This window comes from Kwoniella botswanensis, chromosome 1 (genome assembly GCF_036426115.1).
Source record: "Kwoniella botswanensis chromosome 1, complete sequence".
In the NCBI taxonomy this organism is placed as follows: Eukaryota; Fungi; Basidiomycota; class Tremellomycetes; order Tremellales; family Cryptococcaceae; genus Kwoniella; species Kwoniella botswanensis.
In genome coordinates this window covers 16,950,884-16,964,586 of record NC_088599.1, presented here as the reverse complement: position 1 = coordinate 16,964,586, position 13,703 = coordinate 16,950,884, and the positions used below count along the sequence as shown (strand labels likewise).

The 13,703-nt window shown below is 43.2% G+C and overlaps 5 protein-coding genes across 5 annotated transcripts; all 5 read right to left on the bottom strand.

The window, feature by feature from the left end:
* Positions 1-291: 291 nt before the first annotated feature.
* On the bottom strand, positions 292-3,038 carry L199_006423 (acetoacetate-CoA ligase; the record flags this gene model as incomplete). The annotated part of the gene is made up of 10 exons (XM_064892122.1): positions 292-425; positions 501-552; positions 643-735; positions 795-1,014; positions 1,082-1,094; positions 1,161-1,339; positions 1,414-1,501; positions 1,589-1,896; positions 1,986-2,080; positions 2,142-3,038. The coding sequence occupies 10 exons, from the start codon at positions 3,036-3,038 to the stop codon at positions 292-294; spliced, it is 2,079 nt and encodes a 692-aa protein (XP_064748194.1).
* Positions 3,039-3,496: 458 nt separating this feature from the next.
* L199_006422 (uncharacterized protein) lies at positions 3,497-5,659 on the bottom strand (the record flags this gene model as incomplete). Its single annotated transcript, XM_064892121.1, has 14 exons — positions 3,497-3,593; positions 3,661-3,801; positions 3,878-3,943; positions 4,001-4,074; positions 4,133-4,192; positions 4,260-4,304; positions 4,371-4,534; positions 4,594-4,621; positions 4,681-4,727; positions 4,798-4,886; positions 4,976-5,177; positions 5,251-5,408; positions 5,486-5,524; positions 5,589-5,659. The coding sequence occupies 14 exons, from the start codon at positions 5,657-5,659 to the stop codon at positions 3,497-3,499; spliced, it is 1,281 nt and encodes a 426-aa protein (XP_064748193.1).
* A 605-nt stretch (positions 5,660-6,264) lies between these two features.
* On the bottom strand, positions 6,265-6,670 carry L199_006421 (uncharacterized protein; the record flags this gene model as incomplete). The annotated part of the gene is made up of 3 exons (XM_064892120.1): positions 6,265-6,312; positions 6,402-6,520; positions 6,610-6,670. The coding sequence occupies 3 exons, from the start codon at positions 6,668-6,670 to the stop codon at positions 6,265-6,267; spliced, it is 228 nt and encodes a 75-aa protein (XP_064748192.1).
* Positions 6,671-7,207: 537 nt separating this feature from the next.
* L199_006420 (uncharacterized protein) lies at positions 7,208-10,790 on the bottom strand (the record flags this gene model as incomplete). Its single annotated transcript, XM_064892119.1, has 4 exons — positions 7,208-7,608; positions 7,669-7,851; positions 7,965-8,238; positions 8,310-10,790. 4 exons carry the CDS (start codon positions 10,788-10,790, stop codon positions 7,208-7,210), a joined length of 3,339 nt encoding a protein of 1,112 aa, XP_064748191.1.
* A 781-nt stretch (positions 10,791-11,571) lies between these two features.
* On the bottom strand, positions 11,572-13,463 carry L199_006419 (uncharacterized protein; the record flags this gene model as incomplete). Its single annotated transcript, XM_064892118.1, has 7 exons — positions 11,572-11,631; positions 11,717-12,021; positions 12,087-12,204; positions 12,260-12,391; positions 12,460-12,720; positions 12,784-12,966; positions 13,248-13,463. The coding sequence occupies 7 exons, from the start codon at positions 13,461-13,463 to the stop codon at positions 11,572-11,574; spliced, it is 1,275 nt and encodes a 424-aa protein (XP_064748190.1).
* Between the last annotated feature and the right edge of the window lie 240 nt (positions 13,464-13,703).

Sequence of the window (13,703 nt, the reverse complement as noted above, 5' to 3'; positions counted from 1 at the left end):
TAGAGAATACCTGTTACTTCTTTTTGTTTTCCGTAACTACAAACTGTCTTTACTATTCATCTCGCCAATATATCAGATTGTTCTCATCCAATGCATAATCAGTAATCGAACGATCACCCTATTGATGACAATCTACATATCCCAAACCCAGCATGAGGAACACCTTTGTAAAGAGGAGCAAGACCTCCACGGCGATGTGGACTTCCTTATGTGAGTGTTACATGCCCGAGTTGTAGTGGTACAACAAAATACAAAAGTATATTAACAAGAAACCCCTTTAAAATCCTTGAATCATCCATCCATACCTTCCTCTTTCCTCATCTTTTCTCCCAATTTTACATACTCCTCTAAACAATCTGGGTTCCTAAGCGTAGCAGGGTTGATACTGTTGATCGAAGCTCCGTTGATAAGTTTCCTTATCGGTACTAACATGATTGGGCAAAACAATACATAATCATCAGTTACAATGATAGTAATAATCACCAATAAGCGGAACTCACCTTCAACTCGCTTGTTGGTCAATGTCACGGGTATATCAGAAACTTGGATAATCTAGATGGGAAGGATCAGTTTGAAAGTCAACATTCAAATTAGATGGTCGGAGATGGTGACGTTCAAGATCATGTAGATGGACAGACTCACCTTGGATGGAACATGTCTTGCACTTCTAGCTAATCTAATATCCGTCTTAATCTTCTTTATCAATGTATCATCTAGTGTTCTATCGCCTTTCATCTATGACCAGTCAGCAATGAGTCAAGATTGTGAGCCTCATGAGATTCCTCCTCACTCACTTTCACAAACAGTACGACTTTCTCATCAGCACCTCCTTCGACCATCAGACCCACCACCAGCGTCTCTTCCACCCCCAACTGAGAATACTCCGACCCTTCGAGGACAGAGTAAATATCCGTTGGACCGAATCGGATTCCACCGGGATTTAACACTCCATCTGATCGGCCTAGCATCAGAATACCGCCAGAGTTGGACGACCGCGATGGGGTGATTCGTACGCTGATCGACACGTCATACAAGTTAGCTTGATTGGAAATCCAAAGCATGAACTCAAAGCTTCACGCACTAATCACCGTGATCTAACACATATACCATCAATTATCAGCCGTATTCAAAACAACATCACAACAATCAGCTGAACTCACACCATATGCCTTCCTCGCCCTTGAAATAACTCTCTTTGAACCGTTTCTTCGCCAATTGAACTTCATCTTCCGGGAAGCCATAGCCGTTCAAAGGCCAGAATCCTAAGGGCTCAATGGGAAATGCTTGTCTGCAGATCAACTCGCCAGGTTGATTGGGCGGTCCATCCGTGTCAAGAGCGCTGCAATACGATGAAACATTGGCTCGTTTGACCCTTTTATTCTTGCACGACATCAAGTGTCAGTCCACACTCACAATCCTAACATCCTAGATTGTATTTCCCCTCTATAAACAGGTAACGAAGTATTCCTACCAGCAAACACCGAACAAATATCGGTTCCTCCTAAATATACAGAACACAAATATCGTTAGACCAAAAATCATGATTGGCATAAATTTTGAGCCGGATGTGGAAGTTTAGTTCACGTACCTGTTATACTACCAACCAGTACATCTTTCTTAACTTTCTCATAAATCCAATCAAACAACCCGCCAGGTAAAGGACTACCAGTACTCAATATTTGTCTCAAGGTAGATAACTCATGGTGATCTTTGACATCAGGATAAGTCTTTGATATGACTTCTAACCATTTTGCCGACGTTCCAAATATCGTTATCCCATATTGATCAATCATTTCAAACAAGGACGAAGGGTCTTTGAGAGGTGATCCCTCATAAAGGATTATAGTCGCTCCTGTTGAAATGGAAGAAACGAGGTATTGAAACATCATCCAGCCGCTGTGTTGACATAGATCAAATTAGTCTATTTTACCTCAGATCATACAAGTTCGAACGACCGTGATGAGTATGAGATACCTAGTACTCACGGTGTAGTATAATAAAAGAAAACATCTCCTCTACCTATATCACCCGCCAGATGATGTTCTCTTAACGAATCCAATAACATACCACCTTGACGATGCTACACATACAACAATCAGCTCATTTTCACGTCTTCAGAGATTGATATTTGGCTGACTCACAACGATAGCTTTGGGTTTTCCTGTAGTTCCAGAACTGAACAATATCCAAATCGGATCATTAAACCCTAATCTTTCAAACGTTGTCTCCCCCTCATTCGGATCCAGCCATTGATTCCATCTTTCCATATCATTCGGTATCCCAACCAGTTCTTCAGGTAGATGCTCAATCACCACGACTTTCTCAGGTGGTGATTTGAGTGACTTCAAGAGTTTCGGTAAGAGCGGTAACAAGGGTCTTATCACTCCATTGTAAACCACTCCATTCGTAACGAATAGTAACTTGGGCTTTATCTGATCTAACCTTTCTTTCACTCCGTCCACTCCGAAATCAGAAGCGGCACTTGAAAATATCGCTCCTACACTTGAACTTGCCAATACCAATATGACAGCTTCCAGTACGTTCCCACCCCAATATCCTATCCTATCGCCTTTCTGAATTCCCTCTCTAATCAACGATCGCTGTGTTCTACCCACAAGATTATACAGCTCTATTTGAGTAATCTTCTTCTCAGGTGGAGTATAAGTGGAAGCTGATTCGGATAGCTGGATAATGGCTATATCATTTGGATGGGAATGGGAATGGCGTAATTGATTTTCAGCCCAATTGGACGCACTTTCCTCGAACCATGATGGATTATCTTCAGGTGATGCACCTTCATCTACTACGTGTTTACCTTTAAATCCTACTACGTTCTCAAAGTCCCACAGGGATGACCAGAAATCCCCTCGGTGGGAGATGGACCATTCGTATAGGTCTTGGTACGTTTGTAGAGAGAGGGAGTAGACCGAGTTGATGTGTTCCCTAAAGTGGGAGGTTTGGGTCTGGGAAGGGTCGGAGGGGGTCCAGAGGAGGTCGGACTGGGTATCTGGGTTGAGGGAGAGGGGTGGTAATGACATGGTGGTGAGCTGAGGGTCAGCAGGATTGGGGACACAGTGTCACTCGGTGGTTCATATATGAGCATCTGTCTGTCCATCTGATTGTGATTGGTGTTGTGATTGTGATCAGGTGTTTAAGTTTACCCGTTTATCCCGGTTATCGTCAATCCGGCCGGATCATGAGTCTATTCATGGCATGTATCATTGTTATTACGTATCGCATCGTTCAATGGATAAGTTGCGTACCTGTACATCTAGGTATTGTATAATGATTTATTCCATATGAGGATTCTGAAGACCTGGATCATTGTGATTATGCATTAATGGTGGATTTATTATTATATTAATTTGGAAAAACATCGGTTTTCATCTCATCACTTCCCCCGACTCGACACATCCTACTCAACCCTCACCATTCCTCATGATACATTCCCCTCCTCGCTCTCGGTTATGACGATTTCTACTAGCTCTCTCCTCATTTACTGCTCCTTCAACTTCTCAGTCGTAGTCTGTTCACCCTCAGGTTCATCTTCATCATCTGAACGTTCATCTCTCAAGTCATTGTAGAAGACGGCTCTGCATTCCAAAGACCGCATTAGCATCCTTGCGACGTGACATATTCTGATGGTGAGACGACACTCACTTGATGAGGATCCTCCAGATGAGGAAGTACCAGAACAAGTTGATCAACTGGAGTAAAAAGATGGGTACGAATATTTGCCATTTCATCCACCAATCCAACCATTTATCTTCCAATGGTGCAAATCGGGTACGTTCTTTCTCACTATAGATGTCCGTGCGCATCGCAATCAGCACTAGTGTTTATATATTTGGGTATAGAGCAATCTCCAGTAACTCACTCGATGAGATTGAACTCGGTATATACGGACCAAAGGATCCAGATATTGAGGTAATGTCGGAAGTAACTATATATTCATATCTCTTTAACCCATGTGTCTCTTTCGAGAGTGCAAGGTACTCACCTCCATACACCTACGAAGAAAGCGAAGAAAGGGGGAGAAGCAGCTTCGGATACGTAGTTGACACATTTAGCGAGCTAAGTCGAAGCACGTGATTCAGCTACAAGTACATTTCAAAGGGCTGAGATTACTCACAGCAAGAAAGATGTCGGATACGTCCATAGTGACGAAAATCGATACACCGATGTAGGTGAGCTAGAAAAGAACGATATGACATCAGCCACGAACAAAGCATGTCTCGCAAAGGAGGGAGCTCACTCACGTAGAGATTGTAACTCCATCCGATTAACCAAAGAGTGACGATATGCTAGTTTACCATTCATCTTGTAAGCTTACTCAATATGTGCCAGGAGACGAGAAAAAGACAACTTACATGAGCGACCAATTCCTTGAAATCCTTTCTGGGTTTCTCGATCTTCGCAGCCAACAAGATAGTCTGTTGTATCCAATAAGCAGCTTGCACGAGATAATAAGTTTTCAGTTCCCATGTCATTTGTTTATGGGGGTAATCAATCCAGAAGTATTCGGTTTTATACCCTAACCATGTTTTCAGATCAGTTTAGAGCTTGTACCGAAAGAAGGGAGAGAAGACTTACACCAAGTAGGTAGACCTCTCATTACGAACTATCATTCATCTTGTCAGCTAAATCTACGTGATAACGAACACCTATGTCTAAACTCACTATACCGAGTGTACCAAGGATGGAGAAGTAGAATACGGCGTAACCCTCTACAAGTAAAGTAGATTCAGCAAATGAACACATTACGCCTAAATAGCTGTGAGGGGATGCGAAGCTCACGCTCAAGGAATCGCATGATCTTTCCTCCCTTTATACCCAAAGCAATGGCCATAGGTCTGAGAATATGGATAGTAACGAATTGTCGGACGCTAAGCAATCGCGTCGTTACATAAGTTTGAATGTCTCTATTCGACTGACACTACGACTGAGTAGGCAGGACGTGGTGGAGTAGACTCACAATGACCAGAAAACAACATAATAACCCAAAAAAGCAAAATCATAAATACATTTCGTATATCTCCCATCAGGTTGTTCACCAGAGATGAACAAAAGATGTCTGAATGGGTTAGAAGTGTTGGGTTTGAGTAGACCATATTGAACGAGTATGTTGTGGTTGATATATAAGATGATAGGGATCAAGGCCAGGATTAATGCGGACGCTATAACAGTAACAGAATGATTAATGAATTTGTAACTTTTGTAAAAGTCATGTACACGTAGAATGTAACTCACAAGGAACTAACATCCACCTTCCAGTCTTGAGATCATCCCAAAACCCTCTGGAATGGTAATTATCAGGTAGATCATTGGCATCTCTTCTTTTCCTACTTTTAGGTCGGGGTTTACCAGAGAGTGGTTTTACTTCAGATTCCTGAATGGTGTTTTCGCTACTACTTGCAAATAGAGCATAACGAAGCAATCAGCACATGCAGATTCCTCTTCAATGTGTCTTGAGAGAGTTACTCACCCATATGATTGTTCTTGTTGTTGATTGAGAGGGATTTGCCTATTGACAAAACGAAACAATCAATATCCATGACTCCACATGTCACCGAAAGAATACCACCCACTTCAGAGCGTTGGTGACACTTGAACTTCTCCTTCTGTTTGCTTTGCGCGGATTAGCAGTTACGCTCGACATCTTGGGTGTGTCTAGCTATGTACAAGTGTTCTTGTGATGTTGATAATTTGCAGATGCAATTTTTCGAGATGAACGATAGCAATGACAACAAACAACAATTTGGGGAGCACTCGCACCTCGGTTTGTCGTAGTCTGTTGCTAGTCGCGTACTCGTAGTACTAGTGCCAACAGGTGTTTGTTTACGTGATCAATGGACGGATGCTCTCTGTCTTTTTCTGGTACTTCAGTGATCTTCGTCCAAGACTAAGACATTCCAATCTGCATGCATACGCATGTTACACCGACACAACGGTCATGCATCCCCGTCGTCCTTCCAATCAAGCGATATCATGTACACAAAGGCATTAGCATTCACCACTGTACATTTCGCTCACCGAGAAATGGCACCTATCGACAGGTCGCTCAGCTCGGCGACCGAGAGTCTCGGAGCCCAGCAAGAACGCTTCATGTAATCGTAAAGTCCTGTGTCCTTCGTCTATCCATTATACAGTTCATGCGAGGATGTCTAAAACACCACGGCACAAGAATTGCTACAGTAAAGGTTTTTGACTCGTATATACAAATACATGCAAGACGATCTTCTAGTATCACAACTTCTCCTCTATTTACTCATCAACTTCATTCAACTCATGTGCTCTCTTCACAACATCATTCTGTCAAATCAAACCCATCAGCTCAACTATTATAAACTCGCTCATAATGATACTTTAGCCCTACACTACAGGATTGAATTGAAACTTACCCCAGATCGTTCAATCACCACAGCGGGATCATCCTCCGAGGCATTCTTCGAAATCGTATTTCCCTTATTTGATTTGACTTCGGCTTTTCCTTCTTCAACTATGTCCGCGACTTTTCCAGCTACAAAAAGAACATAAATATACGTATAAGCTACTGTGTACCCTTTGCTGACATGTCTGCGTCTAGTAAAGTAGAACGGAATCGCTCACATGGCTGACCACTTCCCCAATTCCATGAGACTTCATCACCCTTTTTCAATTCTTCGGACATGCTGTGAGACTATAGGCGTATTGTATGTCACGGATACTTCAAACAATGAGAGATGTAGGTGTGTATAACACAGTTGAAACTCGATTCATGTGTGTTCATCTATTATTTACATACAGTATATCAGAAATATTACATGATGTAGTACAGTAGTCATCCCGATCGACGATCAACGTAAGAATGACATCAGATCGCAGATCATCATTTAACATTACTTACCCGATTCAGCATCGACCATCCACAAGGGTAGGTAAATACATACTGTGCAGGTTGTCTATTGTGAGTTGTTCAATAACAATCTTAGATAGATTGCAAATTCTCAACAGACTAGAGCATTGATGCATTGCATATAGAATGCATTTTGTAGCCACAACGAGAAACGAAGTCCACATAAATATACTACTGTAATGATGGTGTTAAAACTAAAACCAATTCAAGGAATGAGATCCTCGGTCCTCTTTCACCAGAAACCACTTGAATTCTACTTTATTCCTTTATTCCTTTATTCCTTTATTCCTTTATTCCTTTATTCCTTTATTCCTACGCGACGACCTTGCCCAAATCAAGGTTCAAATCCTTCTCACCCACAATCCCACCCTCGTCTCCCTTCCCATCCACCTTCCCTTCCACACTGCCACCTAGTTCAGGCTCATCCCCGTTTGTCACCTTTTGACCCAATCCGGACCCAGCAGAAACAGTCCTAATTCTATGAGCATGTGGTCCATTGGTCGAATTCGTACTAGACCTTTTCTTATCTTTAAAGATATCTTTCAAAACTTCTTTGACATCTTGATTATTTGCCGACCTGGATAAACCCTTTGACGATAATGATTTTTGCAAGGCTGTGGATAAATGTAGTTGATCTTCCTGAGTCAAATAAGCAGATGAAATTACTGATGGCGGAGAAGATGTATTATTGGTCAAATCATCGACTTTACCGCCTGATACCACAAGACCGATTCAGCTTCGCTTCCCTTGTATTTCACAGATGACAGACTCACCCAAAGCCTCTCTTAAATCACCTACATCGATAGTCCTACTTCCTGGTCGATATCCTCCTGTGGCACTACCATTCCCGAAAGATTGATACGATCCGTTATTCATACTCATCAGTACATTCGCGATTTCGTTGTGTATCTCTTGATCTTCAGGTCGTACATGCCCTGATGAGAAACGTTCGATAGCTGAGCGTAGCATATCGATTCAATATCAATAACCAGCCTCTCACAGACACTCATATACCATGCCACAAAAGACAGCATTTTAAGATGAGTCTCACTAAGAGAACTACACTTACAATCCTTCACTGCATGTTCCACACTCCATTTCACTTCCCATCTCCTCCTCAATCCAGCCTCATCTCTCCCTGTAGCACTTTGTACATTGCTCGACCCAGTCAAAGCAGTCAATAGCGCCTTGGGGTCTAAAAGCGGTTTGGAAGCAGAGGAAGATTCACCCTCTATCATGTGGGGCACGAATGATATGGCGGTTTCAGGAAGGTCAAGGTTGGATGAAGGTGTGTAAGGTGGTAAGGGTGGTATCACGTAGGGTTCAGGAAGGGATATCAGGGACTATACCAACCATTTTTTATCAGCAACGCAGACTTGTCTATAGAGATGTATTGTGGTTGGTTGGGACATACCTTTTGAGCAATATCCTGTATGTGTCCCACACCCCATTTCTCACCCACCACCTTCCAGACCATACAGACCAATTCCCTAATAGCTCTTTTCCTCTCCAAGACCCACGAACCATTCCTTCCATCATTAGGTCTTCTCGTCAACTCGTTACCCGCATCTTTGTCCAAGGCCATTAACATCGGTACACTCGTGATTAAACTAGGTACCGGTTGAATCTCAAAGATCTCCTCGAGGATCGTAAGGGCACAGGAGAAGTCCAAGGGAGTAGCGACGTTGTCGAATGAATTTAGAGTAACATACGATTGAAGTCGATTAAGAGGTAAGGATGGTCGACGAGTCGGTCTGGTACTACCCTTCTTCCCCGTAGGTGTAACATTACCTGATGCTGGAGAATTGCCATTACCTAAAGCAGAGTTGGGAGTAGGCGAGATCAGATTGAATGATACGCCTTTTTCTTTTTCTTTCCCTGATACAGATCCATTCCTATCTCTTTCATCTTTACCACTCTTCTGTGGCTGTCCATCCGCAGTGTTTATGGTGTGCTGGTCGGGCACAAGCGAAGGAGTGATCGTACCAACTTCAGGACTAGGTAACGTAGATTGTTCATCGACCACTCCAGCACCAAGACAGTTGGACATGAGTAACGTATAGATACTAGCATTGAGGGCATGACAGAATCTGTATATCGAAGAGTCCGATCCGGATTTATTATTGTTTGTGCTTGAGCCTCTTGGTAATTCAGTTTCTAAAAACAACAACAACGCTCTCGCATAGGTTATCCTAACTGCGTAATCGGATTCGCAAAGGAGAGGTAAAGTTTCTTGCCACACTTCAGGAGAGATCGAATTCCGTCTCGAGGATTTATTGTGAATTCGTTGTAGAGAGGGAGTATTTTGATTTTCTGATATACTTGGGGTGAGAGGTATGGTAGATTTTGATTTACCTTTACCCCCTCCTCCTCCAGGGTCGGCTGAATCATTGTTAGACGATGATCCACCATTTGATAATTTCAAATCACCTTGATCAGCAGTGACCATCACTCCAATTATGCAATTGATCAATACTCTAATTATCTCCGAGCGATGTTTATCATTTATATTGATGTCTGCTATTCTGATCGAGATCTCCTCTACTATATCGTTAATTTGGTCGGCATAGTATATATGCGTTCCCAAAGCAGAAACGCAAGATACCAATGAAGGTAATAACGAATCCCGTTGATCGAATTTGATCCGTCTGATAATTAGCGTTATCAGGTTACCCAACAGATCGGACACTCCCAAGCCAACCAAGGAAGTAGTCGAGTTGAGGATGGTAATTACCATTGATAATATCGTTGTATTCTTTGCGGTAGGTTCTTTCAAGTTTTGTTGATCAATCAGGACTTCTATAAGTCTTGTTGGTACTACGAATCTGAATTGAAGTATTATCCAAGCGGTCAATTTCTCAGCTAACCAACAACATCTTTCTAAATCCTTCCAACCATCTTCTATGTTCCTATCTTTATCTAAGAACCCAATGATCTGATCGATAATCATAGTAGCCTGTGATATTTTGGATTGCTGTACCAGCGAATGAAAAGATTTCAAAGTCGTTCTCAGTACATCCTTTTTCGTTGGGCCTTTCTCACCAGGTATATGAGCGTGCAGACTCGGTGCTCGTCTAGCGTTGAGAGGTCTTTTAGCCGAAAATTCATTGAAGAATGGAGATTGGTCTGAAGAACCATAATCTAATTCTATTTTATCACTTTGCACTTTCAATTCTTCTATCGAATTTGAAGAGGATCGTTCGAACAAATTGATAAGCAGAGGTGGTAGGAGAATTGAGATTTGTTTGGGGAATTCGGTATTGGACGAATAAAGTGAATCTGACAGTATAGCCCCGTTCAATCCCGCTAGACCTATCAGTCTAGTCCTATTCTCTTGTTCTTTATCTTCATCTGGTTTCTCTTTCATTTCCACAAATGTAGCCATCCTACCAAACTTCTGTAATATATCAAGGTAGGTCCTGGTAACATTCTCGTCTATTCCTATCAAACTTCCATCTGTAAATGTCGTAAAAGCGATAAAAGCTGCTGAAGCTCTTCCAACGACTTCTAAATCTAGTTCATTCGATCTTTGATATACTTTGACGTCTAATGCCGAATTTATACATTTCAATGCTGATTTGCCAAATAATGATATGTCCCTCTTACATTCCGTTAATAGTGCTCTGAGTATCGCCAAGGATATTAATAAGCTTGCGCGATATTTCGCATAACCACCTGACGATCTGGTCGATTCCTTTGATATTCTCTTTTCTAACTCTTCGCCTATACGGGCGAGTTTGGATGGTTTGTTGGTTGCGAAATAGGTCAATTTCGATAGGTCTTGAGAAAGTGGTCTATAGTCCGGTCCGGAAGTCAAGAGAGCTTTGGAAGGTGGATAACATGCGTTGAGGTGGGCGACCTCGGGTTGGAGGTTGGTGCATGGTAGACAGCCCATGTTGATGGGTGTTTGTGAAGAGAGGAGAGTGAGATGGGTGGATTATAAGGCTGTATGAGTGGTATCGAGGGATGACGGAAGAGGCCGGAGTGGACCTGGACCTTGAAGGTAGCTTGGCGCGTAGATTTATGATGTGTGATGATATGCTTTTCTGACTGGTGAGGAGTGACGAGGTGGTTGATAGTCTAGATGGACGCGACGTGTATGAACATCAGATGTCAGAGAGATAATTACAGGCAAGAGGGATGGTCTGAAATGAAATCCGGCAGAAAGCTGAACGACGAGTGACGAGTGACGTGAGAAGGATGAGTGAGGAGAGGAGTGAGGAGAGGAGTGAGGGGTGAGTACGCATAAGAGATTGACGCATCAAACATTCTGCTTCTGCATTCGGTCAATTCTGTGACCGATGTCGTACCGGCCATACTGAACAGTTTCTTCACGTAGCCCAATGACAAAGCTTACATGCATACACTTTTTGAACGTCCAGGCATGCGATCAGTGCATCGGGCTCGATGGTCATGCTTATTTGGCCTGCTAGCTGGTGATGCTGGAAGGAAATTCTAACATCGAGAGCATCATTGAGGTATGAAAATGTATGAACAGAAAAGTTAACGAGAGAACATATTATTGTGAAGGGATAGCAAAAAAAGATCATGATCATGTTGTTTGTATTTTTATAATGGAAGAAGAATCTGCGAAGAAAATCCTTTTTCTCTGTATTCCACGAAGTGATCCGTTCAAAACCCCTCATCTTCCTCTTATCCTACAATCTCATGTTTACCTACTGTTGCTTACAGTCAGGGTTCGCAGCAGCAGCATCTCCACCTTGACCTTGGTCATCCTACTAGTCAGATTTTCCATACGTCAGTTCATAAACTCCGCTTCAAGTGACAGCGCAAAATTTATGAGAAGAGAACCTCACTTACCTCATCATCGTCATCGTCATCGAAATCCTCATCCTCGTAATCATCATCCATATCATCTTCGAAATCACCTTCGTATCTCAAAGCTTTACCGGTGAAGTAATCGACAGCACGAGGAATGATCTTCTCCTTGAAGTCTTCACCAATTTGGTAGTCGGTTTCGAGTCTGGCATCGAGCTCTTCAAGCTCATCTTCATCAACATCGGATGATTCGAGACTCTCAGGAGTGGGTGGTTGAGGGGGTTTGAAGAAGTTGAAGAATGAGTCGGTGGGAACTACCTTCTTGATCACTCGGGTTCGGCCGGTAGCTACAACACAGACCACAATGAGCAAGATCATCGCAAGCAATCCGAATGAAGACCTGCAAGCTTACTCTTGTTTCGTTGTTTCTTGATCTCAACCTTCTTGGTAAGATCTTTCTCCTCCTTCCACTTGATCTCGTGTCCGATAGCCTTGTCGTAAACGAAGTCACCACCGTATCCGACTTGTTCCTGCAATAACAGAGAGTCAGCTGCTACAAAAACGCCGGTGCAGGGTTCAGCTTACTTGGTAGTAGTAAGTCTTGGTCAATTCGGTGTCCTCGAAGAAATCATTAGGACCAAAGATGAAGTGGAGCTTGAAACCTGGTTGACCAGCTTCGAGGTAAGAGAGTTTGATATCAGTGAGGGATTTGAGGGCCTATCAATGTACCCCATCATCAGCTAGTGCATTTCAACTTGGTCGTGAGGGGGGAAAGGCACACTCACAGCTTCGTCGGAATCAGTGATAGTCTCCGAGATAGGGACGTGGTTCTTCAAAGCTGTCAACCAGAATTCTGGGATACCCTTGATATCACTTGAATCCTTTTCATCCTTGACTTCTTCAACTTTAGCACCTTCCTCTTCCTCGTCGTCCTCATCATCTGAGTCGGAAGCTTTACCGGCTTCCACTTCGTTTTCGGTAGGTTCGGCTTTACCGCTGACGATGGCTTCTCGTCGCTCGTAAAGAGGAGCGAATTTACCGAGGAACTAGCAAGTCCAACAGTTGATGAGTTGTCAACATTGCGATCACTGTGTCATCTAATAACTCACCTTCTTCTCTAATTCGAGAATGGCCATTTGGAACTCAGACTCGATCTTAGCGTGTTCGACTTGAACACCCTTGAGACCGTCGATCCTTCTTCTAACGGCAGGAGGGAGGGATTCAATGTATCCTGAGGAAGTACCGATCAAGTCATCGAGTTTGGATTGAGCAAGAGCGAGAAGAGCGGGGTTCTGTATGAAGGGAGATCATGTTAGCAGGATTGCGCCCATAGCGATTCTGGGGCATTCGTTCAATGAGGCCATGATTATTGAGCTGACGAGAAACGCAATAAGCAGTTCAAGTGTTTCATGTCCTCGCCACTCCGCTCCGCATAACATCTTAGCATGTTCACCATCGTCAAGATCTCACCAAAAAAATTCTCTTTGTAGAGAAAATCCTTCCATCTCACATCGCACGTTCCCTCTCGTTTGATATACAACCGAAAATTGCCAGACTAGACGATTCAACTCACCTTGGCTAACAAACTAGCAGGGTTGGCCCCACCTACATCCTCAGCATCATCATCCCCATCGGACTCTTCACCTTCAGCGAGGGTCTCCACGGTGGGTTGACCAAGGTTGGCGGGTCTGTTTTGTAACACGCCAGTGTCGAGGGGGGTGTTCTGAGGGGTTGGGGCGACGTCAAGAGAAGGGTCGGTTCGACCTTGAATATCCTGTGATTGAGACATTGTGCGTGTGAGAGATGGACGAGAACGGGGTGAAGGGAAATGAAAGGATGGGATGTAGAAAGAGATGGAGAGAATTTCCAAGCAGATAAGGTGTAGAGTATGATGGTGTGTTGGTGTGTTGGTGTGTTGGTGTGTTGGTGGCAAGGTTCGAGCTGCTTGCCGTTGCACCTGACACAAAATTAAACAGTAAGACTACTAGACTACTAGACGAGATCTGACGCGACTTGCGACTTGTGGCAT